The sequence below is a fragment of the Neodiprion pinetum genome, chromosome 6, assembly GCF_021155775.2.
Source record: "Neodiprion pinetum isolate iyNeoPine1 chromosome 6, iyNeoPine1.2, whole genome shotgun sequence".
NCBI lineage: Eukaryota > Metazoa > Arthropoda > Insecta > Hymenoptera > Diprionidae > Neodiprion > Neodiprion pinetum.
This window is the reverse complement of record NC_060237.1, coordinates 15825717-15843803: the sequence shown is the minus strand read 5'-3', so window position 1 is coordinate 15843803 and position 18087 is coordinate 15825717. Positions and strand designations below refer to the sequence as shown.

Here is an 18087-nt window from a genome sequence, read left to right as displayed (position 1 = left end):
GGGAGCACCACGCCGCCCAACCCCAGGACTCCGTAGAGCTGCGCGGGAGACGACATCGCGATCTAGCCTTAAATTCTGCACCGCGTAGCGACGACAGGTGCGCGGCAAGTTGCGCAATCCCCAAAATCGATGACCGATCGATTGTTGCGCATTCTTAGGGTGATGACGTCACGAAGGATTAGCGTGACGAGATCGGCGTTGCGACCATTCGAGATCACTCTAGTTCTGGCGTTCATAGAGGACGGGTGAACAAATTGATTGTGCGTTGTTTTTTCTATTGTGACAAATTTGCGGAAAATGGCAGCAAGAGATCACGAGGGAGTGGGCCCGTTTGTCTCGTGGATGTGGAGCGGTAAGCGCTGTTAACCTTCTTGCGAGAGAATCTCGAGAGATCATTAGTAAAGGCTTGCCGAGGACGGATAGCCAGTGAGGATTGGCGTTAGCGACTGTACTCGAGATTCTTTAGCCGATACATTTGCTTGGTGACCGTAGCCTGAGTTGCGCATAAGGAAGTAGCGGTAATTTCGGGGGATCGAGGAGATCGAGTCGAGTCACGGGTTGAGCGAGACATTATTGCCTCGAGTTTGAGTGTAACTGAAATCCGTTACACGGGGTCATTTTACTTCATCCGATACAGCCTCAGTTCTCGTGTAGGTCGTGAGCAGTCTCACGGGGAGCATTCGAATTCGCGACCGCGTCCTGCCGTCGCAGACAAAGTGGAGCTCGGGTGCGCGCTAATAAAAATATTCGTTCCTAAAGGAGGGTCGCGGGTGCCGCGACGAGCCTTCTTTCCGTTTGGTTTGTGGGATAATTCGGTAGTAATAAGTTGGCGACTAGCGCACGTAGGCATAAGAAATTTCATCTCCTTTTCGTTTGATTAATTTATTGCCGATCACGAACCGCGTCGGCCAGTCGCGGGTGACGCGACGAGCCTCGTTTCAGTTTAGTTTTTTTTTTTGCATAATCCGTTAGTATTAAGTTGGCGATTAGCGCCGTTCGGTAGAGGACGATCGCGAGCAGCGCGTCGCGTCCGATTTTGCTTTTGGTTTCTTTTTGTTTGTAAATTAGCGGTCACGAGTAGTATAGCGACTAGCGCACGTAGGCCGTAGAGGTCTTCGGGATCCCTTCATTTTTTTTTGATTGATTATTTTGTTTGCTCGTTCTTTTTTTTGTAAGCTAAGCGTTTGCGTTTGGGATCGCGAGGAAAAGCTTCCGCAGTATTGCTATTATTTTATTTTTTTTTGTATTATCGCCATTTTGAAATATATTGTTTCATTTTCCTGCTGCTTTGTGAAATAACTTGTCGGCGTACGTGTGGCGTATCTTTCTCTACTAAAAAATTACCCCTTCCCTCTCCGCGGTACTGAGCTACCGAGCATATGGTCGCGGTATATCGTATTACCGATTTCGAGGCGTGTTGACCACGCCAGGCGCCCAACAACTTTCGCGGTATTATTGCAGGTTCAGGGGACATCGTGGACGCCGAATTATTGTGCACGTGGTAAGGTCTCGGTCATCTTCTCCGAGTGACCGAGGAGCGGAAAAATCCACGTCACAATATAAAAAAAATGAATAAAATGAGAGTGAAGCTCATGATGCAGGTTTTCAGCAAGAAGATGTTTCTTTTTATCGACGTCCTTGCAGGATCCGGTGGTAAGATACACTACTTGTTCAACTGACAGTCGTCATTGTGTATTTGAGATCAGGCCAGTCGGCTGGCATAGTTAAAAAAAATTACCATACTGATGTCTCTCTTCCTATCAGTAATAAAGTTTCGGATATGTAGTAATTTAGGCTACATGTCTAAATAACACAAAATAAATTCAACACATGCAAATTCGACACACACAAACTCAACTAGTCTAATTCAATGATTAGATTAGTTTCATAATTAGACTAATCTAATAAGTATAACTAATTATATTAGTCAAATTATTAATCTAATGATGTAAATTAATACCATAACGTGGATTATGGTATTAATCTACATTATTGTATTTTTTTCAAAATTTCCAACGTTATTGATTCAACGTAGAAAAAATTTAATTCATTTCAAATTTAATTTCAAGAACATTATTACATCGTTACAATAGGGATTAAAAAAATGTACAATTGATATGAATGTGATATTGTATTGAATTTGTGTGTGTGTCTGTTGAAATGTTGAGTTCGTCTACAAAAGTTTCTCTCTTTTGAGATATTGTATTTCTCATATCTAAGTTTCATTTTATTTATTTCAAAAGTGAAAGTTTTCATTTTCTTGCAACATTCGGTAAACACATTGTCAACCCTGTAGCGATTGCTTTTATAGTTTTCTAGAAGTAAGGATAAGAGTACTCGAACAAAGTCATAAAAACTAGGTATAATTTTAAGCATAGTATAAACCCTTAAATATATTTTTACCACTACAGCTACAGTAATATAGCTCCAAGGAGTCAGTTCACTCTGATCCTTCAGTTTGCCAAGACATACCTCCGATACTCTATTTTGAATAAAGTAACAATCTTTCCATAATAAATCTTCAATTATTAAATAAAATTAATCACACCAACATCCATAATACCAACAGTGTCAATCGGTTACAGATAGTGTTTACTTTCTAATAGTGGTTATTTTCGACGATTCGAAGATTGCGTTGAATGTGGTACCTTAATTTATTCAATATCATAATCATTGTGGTATTATTCTACATTATTAGATTATTAATCTAATAATTAGACTCGTTGAATTTGTGTGTATGTTGCATTTGTTATTGTTGAATCTGTGAGTTGAATTTGTAAATGTCAACATAAACCCGTGTTATTTCGACGTGGTTCTTTAATATTCAATTTTTTCAGGACAGTTTAAGACCAGCATTGGTAACAGAACGATGCCAACCGAGGGAATTCATACAGCCTTCATCCTCCACTTAATGAATAGCATCGGAGGCGGAACAAATGGCGTTAGTCACGGCGATGATCACCCCAAGCGCATTCCGTGGTGTGATAATTCGTACCACCAAGAATTTTTTTCTAACGCTATAAGAGGCAATTGAAAAGCCTGCGGTTTGTTGATAGTCAAAGTCATAAGCCCGTAAAAACTGATATTCCATGTCTTCAAAACTAAATTGACACGCTTCAGGGTTTCCAATTGTTGTGGAGAAAATTAAAATCGCTTGGCTTCAACAGTTTTGACACGCGAAATGTCAATCAGGATCCATTGGAAAATTTTTTCGGAAACGTAAAAAGCCACGACTACAGGTCCAACAACCCGACATGCTATCAATTCGAAGCAATATTCAAATCGTTACTTATTACAAATTTAACATCCAAACACTCGCCGGGTTACAATTGTGAAAAGGACGGTGGAGCGTTCATTCTTTCAGAATGTAAAAGTTTGGTCGATGGTACAGAGTATTTACCACACGAGGTAGACGACGAGGATTTCTTCGAGGAAGATGAGGAGGATAATCTGATTGGAAATGACGAAGCGCAAGATTTTCATCAAAATGAAATAAAAAATCAAATCCCATAAAAAAGTCACATTTTCAGCCACTCTGGCGACATAATAAAATCCTTGCAAATAAATTTACCATCGATAAAATCATGCTCCGTCTGTTTACACAGTTTTGGAAAACAGTCCTCTATAAGACGCGAAAGTACTTGCTTTAGGGATATGCATTTACATGCTAAACGTATTCTCGGTAAAATTTTCATGACGGACATTTCACACGTTAAACTCGGGTTGAAGTCTCAACGCGTGCTTCAGCGTAAGCTAAATTTATCCTTCTTTATATGCGGCGAACACAAGAGGGAGGTGTTCAAATTTTTCAAAAAAATTTGTGTAGTGAAGTATTCGCAAGCTGTTTTGACGTATATTAACAGAGTTCTCCGAGGACGAATCATACCCAAAAATACCAATCGACTTTCGTTACCTGTCAAAGTAGCTTATCAATGCTACTTGAAAACAGTTCGTAAAGACAAGAGACCGCGAGAAATAAATGAACCTACTCACGAACCAAAAAAAGCAACTACGAAACAATGACAAGCGAATGCTGCGAAAACAGAATCAAAAGTCGCGAAACCAGATGCCACAACTATGCCTGTTTTTTAGGCTGATTTATTGAAGTTTACGTTTTCTACTTTAAGAACATTATTTTTTTCAAAGTTTGAAAGTGTGCATGCATCTAACAATATATGTTCATTAATAATATACGTTATCTGATAAAATTATTGAAGCTTTTATTATGTCGTACAGATACAGACAAATATTTTTTAATAAAAAATATGCAATCAAATGTATAAAATTTTACAATAAAAAACAATACAAACATACTTCTAGTATCGCCCATTTTTTCGACAAACATATTCTGTTGATGAAACCCATAGAAATCATCAATTATGAATTTCTATTGGTTTCTTAATTCAATGCAGGTTTTTCATTACGTTAACTGCAAATTATCTGCATATCATCTACAGTCATCTATTATCTTATCGTAGGGATCGGAGACTACAACAGATGGTGCTGATCGCGACTATCCTGCTTCATTTATAAATCATAGAGTGACCAGGGCCTGGGCCCGGGTACCCGAAGACGAGGTGCCCCGCCAGTCACGACCAGGCCAGCGGACCGAGTCGTGGGCCCCTTCGCGAGGGGACCATGGCGAGAGGGCAAATCCCCCCCTCATGGCGAGGGAGATTCCAACCCCGGGATGTTCGAAGATGGTCACCCCGCCAACCCCAGTCGCGAGGGAAGTCACCCCGTCACCCCTCCAAGTTGCGAGGGAAGTCGCCCCATCACCCCCCCCCCCCCCCCCCCCCCCCCCCAGGTTGCAAGGAACGAGGGAGAGTTCGTCGTGGAGATGCTGCGCCTGCGAATTGTGGCGTCCGCAACCGGCCGGGAAGACGCGGGCAAGTGTGAGGGGAGATACCGATAAAAAAAAAAAATATATATAATGATAAACAGAATTTGAATGGCGTTCCGCTTCTTTCCCCTGGGTCCTGGTGGCGGGTTGCGATCGAAATTTCAGCTCCGGTGGCGAAGAGGAGGGCTCCCCCAGACAAACTTGGCGGAGGAAGGGGAACCAGCAGTGCTCGCTGAGAACCCCGAAGGCCCAGACATAGAAACAACGGCGGGTAGACGGCCCTTCTTGGATAGTTAACAGTTTTATTCCTTTTTTTTTTGTTCGTTTGTTTTAAGTTTCTCGGTGAATCCAGATCAATGGCGTCTGGTTGTATTAGGCTTGGGTCACCTCGCGAAGTTCGGCTCGCGGGATGCAGCGCTGGCGCTCTGACACCCCACGTTTCATTTTTTTTTTTCGAGTACACCGGCTACCAGCCAGCGACCAACTCCGACGCCGAACATATTTCGAGGCAAGGAGAACCCGCGGCGATCTCGCGGGAAGGATACCGAGGCTGCGGAGGGGGGAGACACCGCAGATCCCTGCAGCGCAGGAATCCAAGGCGGACGCGATTTCCGCTGGCGGCCGGCGCGCTGCAGCCTCCCCGCTCACCCCGCCTACGCCCAACCGAGGCAACCGCGAGAGACCAACTAGCGACGAGGGAGCGCCACCCCGCCCAACCCCAGGACCCCGTAGAGCTGCGCGGAAGACGACATCGCGATCTAGCCTCAAATTCTGCGCCGCGTAGCGACGACTGGTGCGCGCCGAGTTGCGCAATCGCCAAAATCGATGACAGATCGATTGTTGCGCATTCTTAGGGTGATGATGTCACTAAGGATCAGCATGACGAGATCGGCGTTGCGGCCGATCGGCCATCTGAGATCACTCTAATTCCGGTGACTGATCAAGGTGTCATTGAGTTTTGCTAGTTCAGGGGTTTTGATTGTTGCGCGAGAAAGTTTCGTTGGGTTGCGAGGACGATGGCCGTTAAGTGTCACGACGGAGTGGGAGACTTCATATTCTGTATGTGGAGCGGTAAGCGCTGCTAATCTTCTTGCGATCGAATTTCGAGCGTAATTGAGCGAGGGCCTATCCGAAAAGAGATAGCCGTTTTGGTAATTTGCGTGTCGAAAAATACTCGAAATTCCTTTGCCGCTCCTCTCGTTTGGCGAGCGTAGCCTGAGTTGCGCGTGTTAACGTAGAGCCACGATTAAGCGACCGAGACGGTCGAGTTTTCCAAATTCCGTTACACGGGGTCACGTCAAATCAGTACGATAACGTATCATTTCTCGTATAGGGCGCGATCCGTCGAAAGGGGAGCGTTCGAATTCGCGAACCGCGTCCCGACGTCACGGAGAAAGTTGTGCTCGGGTGCGTGTTAATTGGAATTTTTTTTTGTAGAGGACGAACCCCTTTTTCGTTTGGACTTTTGCATTAGTGGTCAGTGATAAGGTGGCGATTAGCGCCCGTAGGCATAAGCAATTTTATTGTTTTGTTTTTTGATTCGATTTATTACCGATCGCGGACAGCGTCGGCCGGGAATTCGGTTCCGTTTCCGTCGAGGAGTTTATTATTAAGTTGGCGATTAGCGCTATTCCGTAGAGGACGATCGCGGGCAGCGTGTCGGGTCCTATTTTGTTTTTGGTTTTTGTAAATTAGCGGTTATTATTAAGACAGCGACTAGCGCACGTAGGCCGTAGAGGTCTTCTAGATTTGTTAAACTACTTTTTTGTTCTTTCTTTTATTTTATTTTGTATTATCGCTAGCTGGAAATATATTGTTTATTTTCATTATTGCTTTGTGAAATAACGTGTTGGCGTACGCGTGTCGTATCTCTCTCTACCCAAAAATTACCCCTTCCCTCGCCGCGGTACTGAGCTATCGAGTATATGGACGCGGTATATCGTATTACCGATTTCGAGGCGTGTTGACCACGCCAGGCGCCCAACAAATTTCGCGATATTGTTTCAGGTCCAGGATACATCGTGGACGCCGATTCATTGTGCACGCAGCAAGTTCTCGGTCATTTTCTCCGAGTGACCGAGGAGCGGGAAAAATCACGTCACACTGTAAATAAGAAAGCATCACGAATTTCCAAGCCTGTAGGGACCGTAATAAATTCTAGATTCATATTCAACACTATTCACTATATATCCCTCCCGCAACCGATATTTCACAGAATGTTTAAGTTCATATCATAACGATTTATATCATAAATTGTGCGATAAATTCATGCAGTTGCACTTCCACGATGAAAAAAAATGTCATTCTTGTATTTATATGTCGCATGTGTAACGACCTCATAAAGCAGCCGTATGGCAGCGACTTCGCAAACCTTCATGGTTACTTCTTCATTTCGAGGTGGCGGCTAGGTAGCGGAAGTACGCAAACTACATAGCTAGACCCGGTTATAGCTTAGCAGCCGCCATGTGAGGGATTCGTGGCTTTTTCCCGGCTATTACTCTGCAACGACAGCCAACTTATGCGGCAACCGTATGGCAGCGAGCTGGCGAATTTTCTCAGTTTTTTCTTGGTTCCGACATGGCATCCAGGTGGCTAAACTAGCCAGCACCTACTTGATTTTGATATAGCCGCATGGGAGCTTGGCCTTGTGAGAGCTTGGTTAAAACCAGATTGAAGCTGACTATTTTGGCCATATAGCCACCACCTCGAAACCATCAAGATGCCATGAAAATATGCCATATCATAACCTCATGTTTGCCACATGTGTTGGTTGTCTTTGCCATGTATATGCCGGGATAAAACCACGAACTGGCTTTATTGCTACCACATAGCTAGGTTGGTTTGGCCATGTAGCCGCCACATAGTTGCCGTCTGAAATTGTTACCCAGGTAGTGTTAAAACGACAACACACACTGTCATCTGCTACTCGACATGCTGCCAAATTGGCACCAAAATTTAGTGGACCCTACCGAATCTTCCGTTTTCTCTCCCCGGTGGTGGTTGAACTGCAACAGGTAGATGGGAACAACGTAGTGGGAAAGGTGCTGAAGATCTATAAAACTTAGTCCTCGTAATTTAACATACTAGATAATGGGAGACGAGGCTCCACCGCCCGTCTACGTCCTGCGCGGCTGTGGGGTGATTCTGTAACTCGTTATAAGAATAACGATTCCGAACGCTATCGTAACGATAACGAATTTCGCCGCGTGTAACGACCATCTCATAACGACGGTGTGATTCCGTAACTACGAATAGCGACACTTCGACATTTAAGTATGGGATAACGAATCGTCGTTGTGGATACCGACAGGAAGTGACGTATTGTGACAAATCTTTAGTAAATAACTAGAATTTTATCGAAACTCGCCTTAAAATAGTTGAAATTCGTGCCGCGGTGGCGCGCATGAAGGCTTAAATCGACGCGCGCACAATCAGTCAGTGTAAATTCATCGTATAGTGAACATTGTAAATATAAATATCAACATCAATTCCAGTGAAGTGAATTTTTGCTTTGTTTGCATCATTACTATGGTTTCGGTTGGGAAGTTAGTATAATCAACGATGTTTATAATACATGTTATGTGTGATCTTGTGAATTATATGTTATGTTTTGTGTGGTTTATAGGTAATGAACATGTGAAAATTTAATTCGTTCATGTTTCTGATATTTAATACTGGTGTTTGGTGAGAGTAGGTATGGATAAACTGTTCGTTGTTACAATTAACGTTTATTACAGAGTAATCAAGTAGAGATAAAGGTGCAAAATAAAAACGTTGTAATACAATAGGTGCGTGGAATAAATATACACGTGCTCAATACAATACACTCAGTTACTGAGTCCCGTCTAATCCAAGACGACCCGGTCAGTTTTGACTCACTCGACAGTCTACTTCTATCGTTCGCTTACAGTCGTTTATTACCTATGTATAAGTGACATCTATACTTTCACACGCATTGTACATTTATATATTTCTCATGATCTTCGCATATATCAACAGTTTCCGTGACTAATTTTGATAAATTTTTTCTAGAAACAAACAGAAGAGACAGGCGAAGGCCACGCCAGCCTAAATCGGTTATATGGCCGATTATTTTATCCAGCATCCGCACATTGCAACAGGGAAATTTCAATCTCTCCATGGAAAATCGGATTTGGCCGCGTCGTGGGAGCAACTCTTGGCGAAACTGAACAAGATGGGAAAAGATGAGAAAGGGAAAGACGTAAAATCATGGAAATCAGTAAGTTAATACGAGTATATTATGTTACTTTGAAAGGTGCTTATTGAAATTTGGTTGGCGAACATTTGCATTGAGTCACGATGCTCAACGTTACTCAACGTTGAGTTGTTCTGAACACGTCCTTTATTTATCGTACAGAATCTTGAGAAATGAATTTGCAAATTTAAATTTGCACCCTTTTACACATCGTTTCATATCGCATTTATAAATTTGCGTATTTTATATAATCTGTAATTTTTCATAATAAATGTTTCAAATTTTTATTCTAGACGTGGCGAGACAACAAGACCACTGTGTCGCAAAAAGTAGCGAAAATTCGAGCAAATCGTTCGAGGACAGGGAATTTGGGTGACCCTCGAGTGAAACTGACCGAACGAGAGGAAAAAATTATGGGCATTGTGGGCTTCGATGACGTGGAAGGAGTGGAATGCCCTGATGCCTTTCCCGAAAAACGGGTAATATTGGTTTTGCACTGATGAAGCAAAATATCGAATGTCATAAAAATTATTTTGGAAAGCCATTTGTTTCCATAAAAACCATTTCAGTTAAACGTCATAGAGCTACTGGCAGAAGGAGACGAGAGCATACTCGATGAGGATGGCAGCATCTTAACTTGGCGAGACTACGTCGAGGCCAGTGCTCTCGATTACACTAGTAAGTAATCGTTTCTGAATATGTCATTATTTATTTGTTAATGAATCAAAAGTTGTTGGTCATATCGCTCATTTGACTTTTGTGTTTTTTCAGATATAGAATTTCTCGAAAACTTTAATGGCGGGGAGGCAACTTTGGAGGAAGGCTCTTCAATACCTGAATAAAATACAGACGCTGCATTACCACCATCACCGCCACCTCCTCCAGCAATAACATCATCTCCAGCAGATGCATTGGCAGAACCTGTCCCGAGTGGCCTTAATCAACAAGGAACAGCCTCGAGAGTCACAAGACCTAGTAAGTATCACAAGATTGTAACTTGTTTGTTACAAAATATGGAAAGATGTATTTAATAATGGTTTCAATAATCTTTCGGATAATCGAAGATTCAGCACACAGCTGGAAAATTCACGAAACGACTTCGCAACTCTGGCTGAGACACAAGTTTCATGCATGGAGGTACTTATTATTGAAATGTCTTTAAAGTTGTCTTCATCGTACATATTAAACGACATTTTACGATAAATTCTATGTCGAAAATAACTGGACAAATTTTTTTTACACAGATGTTTGCAAAATCGATGGAGAAGACGGCCGAGAATGACAGGCAGAGGAACGAAAATGAAAGAGAAAGGAACGAGATTCTCCGCACACTCGTCTAATCTCAAAAAGAGCGGGACCAAGTTATAAATAACTTGACAAGAGTGCTGCAGGAATGTGTGCAACATTTAAAAAAATAAAGAATTAGGCACCGAAGAATTAAGACATAAGCTAAACAATGTATTATTATTACATATTATTATTATCGTTAATAGTTTTTAAACAGATTTATTGCGTTGTAGAATCAAGATTGATCTTGTCAGAATATTTTCTATAAATAAGTTTTTTTTTCCACAGACGAAGCTATTGTGATAATAGAGATTATTATTATTATTGTTTCTGCATTTTTTATTACGCTTTTCAAAATTTTTTCTCAAAGACGATGTTCTACAGATGTTTATCATTGTTATTATATCTTAGCACCGTTCAATACTTTTAATAAATTTTAATACGAGTGAAAAAATTTATTTGCAATCATATTCTTAAAAGGAGCCTTTTGACCACGTGCCGTGAATCCCCATGCAGCGTTTACTGCGTCTACGTTTTCCTCACTGTTCTTTTTGAATGAACCACCATCGGGTTCTTTGCGTAGAACCAATATTCTGAAGAGTAAAATTATATGGGCATTTCTCCACTAAATGGAAAATCGCTGTCCCAAGCCTAATTTATGAAATAAGTTTTAAAATTTCTCAGTTTTTTGTATCAATACCAACATAGAATTAGGTATTCTTGGCACGCCATAGCTTATTTAGTAATTTACTAATGGAATATTCGAATAAATGAACCTCATACGTCTCAAAACACAGTCCCCTGGTACGTCCCTTTTCCAGAATTACAAATCTTGTTACAGATATTTATTTTTGTGCCGTTGATAATTGAATAAAAAATATCCATATACATTAACGAAAATAGTTAGCAGCTTTATACATCACAATTATATTTTTACAATAGAATTTTTATTAAAATATCCATGTGTGAATGCTGTCCTCAAATTATTAAAACAGCCCGTTGTTAAAACTTTAAAACCGCGCTGGAGTTATATTTAGTTTTAGCGCGAAGTATTTAGATTGCGAAACGGAACGCAATCGGTGTGAAGTTTGTTCGGTTGCGTCGCTAGCGGGCAGCCACCATTTTGTTTGGTGCTACTACTGCGTTTTTTGGTGAACCACGCGTCTCGGCCGTTAGTAAAAACATTTCCCTGGTAAACCGTTTTTTTTACTATTTTAAGACTTTTAATAACGATAATTTGTTTAAAATAATTGATCATTTAGTATGTAGCCACATCTGTTGCGTTTATCTGAATGTTTGTAATGATATTGTTTTATTAAGTATTTATGTAAAAATTACAGTCCCCTGACCGACATTCCCCTGTCCTTTCATAGCACAGGGGACTGTTCATACCACAGGGGACTATTCATACTACTGTTTTCTTTGGTTTTGACCACTAAAAGTAACGTCTCTTTTTTAGGTAGTACCTCAAAATGCCACCGAAAAAGAAGTCACCCACAACAAGAGAAGAAATACTTGAACAAAAACGTATAGCTGAGCGTTTGAGATATCAACGACTTGAAAATGACCGTCAAAAAAAAGAAGAATTGGAAGAAAAAGAAAGGAAGAAGTATCAACAGAAAGAAGCAAAAGGTAAAAGAAAATTTAGTTAAAGATATGAGTCGTCGTGAGCATAAGGCTGTAATAAAGGTTTGGAGAGAGCATTGTTTTAAGTATCGTGTAAAAAAAAAGTCATGAGTAACTTTTATGAAAATTTGTGATAAGAAGGGCCACAAGTTTAGAATGGACGAAAATGATATTTTTGATGTCAGTTTTGACCAAATATTGCAGAAGTTACCAGATCCAGATCTAAGTCTAAAAGGGAGAACATTACTTTATTATTTTCCTGTATCTGTACCGGTCTTTCAGAAGAATAATTTAATTTAAATATTTTTCCCCAAAGTACAATGTTAAGACTGATTTGTTTGTAAGGTGTTGTACAATTAAAGTTAATTACTTTAGTTACTTCAAAAGTATTATGCCGACCTAAAATATCGGTTGTGATAATTAATTAGCAGTAGTAATGTTTCTTTGTTTATTATTTTTTATATTTATTGGTTGTTTTAAAAAGCAGGATACCATATTTTTCGTTATTATAAAGATTGACTTTAGTGTTAGTTAGTAGTGTTAACTTTTCGACCGAGCCGCATGGAAGGAGTTGATCGCTGTGGTGTCAAAGATGAGACTTTGATTATGTTGTATGTACACCTTATTTATTTACAGTTTGATATACATATATACAAAAGCAGTCAGTTAATTGGTTGCCACGCGAGGGAAGGGGTAGTCGTGGTCTTGTTGCACCGCGGTGGGGGCTGCAGCGATGATGTGCGGTGCTGAATCGGTGCGGTTCTCGGTGGCGGCGTGTAAAAGTCCGTCATGCAGTTGTCCAAAAAGCCTGCGTGCTGGTCAGTGACTGTAGCGTACTCGTAGCGTAACAGTGTAGGTCGTATAGGGACCGTGCACTAAATGTAGAGGCAGCACTTTAGCCGAAAGTAGCGCGCCCTGGTGTTTAACAAAAGCAAAAAACGGGCAAAAATGTCAATATAGTTAATGTATTCATATGGATTAATGTTAATTAAAAATGGAAAAAATTATTAAATACGGTTTTCAACCAATTAATAATACTAATATTCGAGGTCAAAACGACTTCAATGGTAGAAAACTCTATGAATCAGGTCATGTATCTAATGTCGTGGAAAAAAGGCTTCTAAATAACGTTGTGACAGTAACCGGTGAGGTTCTTTCTGCGGTGTATGAAACTAAAAATTATAATGTCAAAATAACGGTATGTATTTATATCTCTTAATTTTTTCTTTAACTTTGAAATGAAATTAATAAATGTTAATCAGTAAATTATTTTATTTTAGTTAGATAACGAGCGCAATATTAGTCGTGCTGTGTGTACCTGCAAAGCTGGATTGTCTGGTGAATGTAAGCACATGTGTGCTGTGATTTATTATGTCAATTCAGCTGATACAGCGGATTCTAAGACTAGTCATGGTCAAGAATAGGGTAAGCCCTCTCGTCGACAGCTTTTGGATCACGATAAAGGAATAAGAGTGAGCAAATTGTTCCCTCCACCGCCTTACTGTGTCAAAAATCCAAACATAGTGCCATGTAAGTTGGAAACTCTAGTCTTTCCGAATGATTTGGCTGGGACACCTCTTGCAACAATGATAAATATTGACCCAAGAAATGAAAATGAAATTATAGCAGCTGAATCATTGGTAGCTTTAGTTAAAATAAATGAACAACGTAAGTGCGAAATAGAAATTGAAAAAAACGCTTTCGGAAATACTTCAGCTGCAGTCTGTAAACGAACTTTATTCACAAGAGAATATTATAACAAGTGATATTCATGATTTTTATATAAGTGAAGTGTGTTGTGATAAAACAAAAATGATAAACATTTGCATGCAAACGATTTTACAGTCAAAGACGGATGAGTGGTACAAGCAACGTATACTACGAATAACAGCAAGTAATGGCCACAAATTAAAAGGGGACCGTTTTGAAATTGATAAAGCTATTAGAGAGTTAATTACACCTAGTAAAGTGGAGACAGCAACCATGGCTTATGGTAAAAAAAATGGAAAAGACAGCTTTGAATGAATATAAAAAACTCCTAAGTCCAGATTGCAAAATTGTTCAAGTCGGCCTTGTGATTAATATTCATCAACCTTGGTTAAGCTGTTTTCCTGACGCTATTTTAGAATATGGTCCTGATATTTGGCAAAAGCGATTGATAGAAATAAAATGTCCTTACACGTGCAAAAAGATACCAATTCACGACGCGACAGCAAGAAAGTGTAACGTGCAATATTTGAAGTTAGACGAAAATGGAATTCATTTGAGTGAAACTCATTCCATTTATACGCAAGTCCAGCTGCAAATGTATGTAACAAATATCGCTTTCTGCGATTTATTTGTTTACTCACCTCTGGGCTGTGTTCTCATAACAATCGCTCGCAATAATTTGTTCTTGAGTGAATTAGTTCCTAAACTAGAGCAATTTTACGAAACGATCGATTTTACCTACCCATTCAAAATTCCCCAAGCTTATCTCGAACGTTATTAGTTTTAAAATGTCTAAGTCGCGTACTGTTTACCAACATAATGTACACAAATTTCAAAGGTCGTTACTTAATCTCGAGATCAGTGATGCTCACGCGACCATCGTCAAATATCAAAATATTTTGTTGTCGCTTGAGAATGATATTTTAATTGAATTACCTGTTGAAGTGTCAAAAAAATTCTTCGACACACAATACCTGAAATTGGAACCGGCCTTCAACGCTTACAAGGCGGCTAACATCAACAAGTTAGCTAATCTGATTAACAACAAAAAACGTCCCACTTCTAATTCAATTGACTCGACCTTTGAAAATTGGATCGTGAACCTTAGCAATACGGATATTCCTGTCAATGTTACCGACGTGCTAAAAATGGGACCCAAATATAGCATTCCTTTTAAGCCTAACTGCATCCCAACCAACAAATTTATCTCTGATTTCGAATCAAAGATTTCCTTCATTTCTTCTGATTCTCGTAATACGGCCCGCCAAGATTTTACCAACACTATAAAAAAGTTCATCAACACCCCTTCTCCCCTTCACGCTGACAAGAATATCCTTCACAAAATTAAAGAAACTAAGATCTTTCAAAATAACAACCAGGACTTACTTTTCTTGAAGGCTGACAAGGGAAACACGACTGTTGTGATGAACAAACAAATGTACGAGGATAAAATGTTGCAACAACTCTCTAACAACAACTCTTACAAAGTTGTTAGATACGATCTCACCTGTACCTTGCAACAAGAAGTCAAAAAACTAACAACGGATTGGTCTAAAAGCAAACTCATCTCTGATCAACTTAGACGTCAAATTGCAAAAACTGATTGCCTACCACTTAGAGCCTACGGGCTACCGAAAATTCACAAACCGGATACACCGGTAAGAATTATAGTTTCTTTCACTGATAGTCCGACCATCAATCTGGCTCGTTTCCTCAGTCAATGTATAGGTAACAACATCGTACCTCCCTTGTCACGGGTAAGAGATAGTTTTGCTCTGATAAATGCTATTAGGGACTTTCGTCTCCCACCTGATCATATTTTAGTTTCGCTGGATGTTGTGTCATTGTTCACAAATGTTCCACAAGATCTTGCAATCAACGCTGTTAGACAGCGCTGGCATCAGTTGGTGGACGAAATTCCGGTCCCACTTAACGAACTCTTAAAAGCATTGCACATATGTTTTAAGGCTGCCATATTTAAATTTAATCATAACATATATGCTCAAACTTATGGTTTACCGATGGGCTCACCGCTCTCTCCAATTTTGTCTGATTTGGTTTTGGATGATCTTGAACAATATTGTCTCAACAAACTAGACTTCAAGCCTTCATTCTTTTTCAGATATGTAGACGACATAATTACAGCTGTCCCTTCAGATAAAGTTGCAGAAATGCTTTCCGTCTTCAACAGTTTCCATCCGAGACTACAATTTACCTCTGAATTAGAGTCTAATCACCGAATTAGCTTTTCAGATGTCCTGATCATCAATGATAACCAGTTTATTAAAACTGATTGGTTTCATAAGGCTACTTGGTCACAAAGGTATTTAAATTACCATTCTCACCATCCCAGATCATACAAAATTGGAACGATTAATTGCTTAGTTGACAGAGCGATCCGACTCTCAAGTATGGAATTTCACAAAAAAAATTTGTCCTTGATTCAGCAGGTACTAAGTAAAAACGACTATCCACCTCGCCTGCTCAACAAACATGTACAGTTTAAATACGATTCCAGCTTGTCATCGACCAGCCCTAACAATAATATCCATGTAACTACTACACAAACCAATCAAAAAAGCTATATTTCCATCCCATACGTCGCGGGGTTGTTTGAGTCACTCAACAGAACATCCTCTAAGTACAAAATTCAATTTGTGGGTAAATGTGCACATGATCTATCCTCGATGTTTGATTCGGGTAAGGACCCTTACCCCTGGGTATGCGCTCTGGTGTAGTTTACAAAATACCTTGCAACCAATGCAACATGTCTTACATAGGCCAAACTAGTAGGCAGGTACACACCAGGATAACCGAGCATAAACGCAATATCCATGAACACGAGGATGATTATACTGCATTGACGAGACATGCCATCGATTTCGACCACTCTTTTAATTATTCTCAAGCCAGCATTATTGACGTCGAACCGTTGTATTACAATAGGCTACTGTTAGAAATGTGCAATATTGTTGCACATCCCAATTCTGTCAACCGTAAACAAGACATAGAACATCTAAGTAATATTCACACCTCTGTGATACGACCATTGTAATTGTCCATTACCGACTGAGCTTGCTCTCGATTTTACCTCCTTAACAAAAATTTTGGTTTCCTTTTAACCCGTTGACTCTGCGTTTGCTCTGATAACTATCGATATCGACCTTTCCCCACTACACACTGGACGTTCCACTTGTGCTCTGGACTCAACCTATAACGGCAGTGTGTTTTATTTCATTTTACCAAACTAACAACAAATATGAATTCGTGGGAATTACGTGTCGCGAACGCAGTGTGTTTCGGTTTTTGTTTTTATTGTTTTTTATTGTTTTTTATTGTTTCTATTTATTCATCAATTACCAACACGCATTCTATGTAATTGGAAGTGTCATCTCATACTAGGTAATTCCTCTTTTATACTTGCTCAAACATACTTGCATATTATTTATACCACTATGTCTAATTTTGTTAAAACCTAGTTGTACATTATTTTATTTTTGTTCGTGACAGATGTTTAAATAAAATGTTCTGAGGAGGGCCCCCACCAGGGCCGAAACGTTAACACGATAAAAAAGTGTTTTGAGTTGTGACCTTCATATCCAAGAATAACATTAATCTAGAGCAATTTTATTTTGTTAATTATCTTCCAAGATTATTTATTGATTATAAAAAGTAAACAATTACAGATATCTTTTAAAAGTTATTTAAAAATAACTGTCAACTTATAGAATTTTTTTAAGAATGTTCTGTTAGTTTTCCTTTTTTTAATAAATAAATATAGAAAATAATTTATAATTTATAATAATACAGCCAAAATAACATTACCAAATATTTTTGTAAGTATTTTTATGATATAAAAATTCATAATTTAAGCACAGTTCCAAAAAAAAATATATACTTTGATTATTTTAATAGTTTATTCATCAGATTCTAATAAAGTTACATTTCATACTAATTACACATGTTATTTAATTCTTTAAATTTACAATTTATTCCTTCGTTTTACATTCTGTCGTTGATTGATCTCGTTCTTTAAACAGAGGCTTTTGAATATTTATAATAGCACAAATGACAAAAACAATTTCATCAATATGAGAAAATAGTGATGCTGGCACTTTGGAGAGAATATAAAAGTCTTTTATTCTTTGATTCACTCGTTCAATGTGTATTCTCACTGAAGCAATATTGTAAGTTTCATCTACTTCATCAGGTGAAAATTGATCTTTTGTACAAAATGGAGGCATCACAAAGATTGCGTTTTTTTCGTCGACTTTAGTTTGTATTTGTGGGAATCCTTTATCTGCTAGCACAACATCTCCAGGCTCAATTAAATCCACTAAACCACAATCATTTGTAATGTAACAATCACCAGCACGACCACCATAACACTTTGACAGAAAACTTA

General features: G+C 39.3%; 1 protein-coding gene across 1 annotated transcript; it reads left to right on the top strand.

Moving 5' to 3' along the window:
• Positions 1 to 14470: 14470 nt before the first annotated feature.
• On the top strand, positions 14471 to 16420 carry LOC124222296 (uncharacterized). The gene has a single exon (XM_046633116.1). It carries the CDS (start codon positions 14471 to 14473, stop codon positions 16418 to 16420), a length of 1950 nt encoding a protein of 649 aa, XP_046489072.1.
• Positions 16421 to 18087: the final 1667 nt, after the last annotated feature.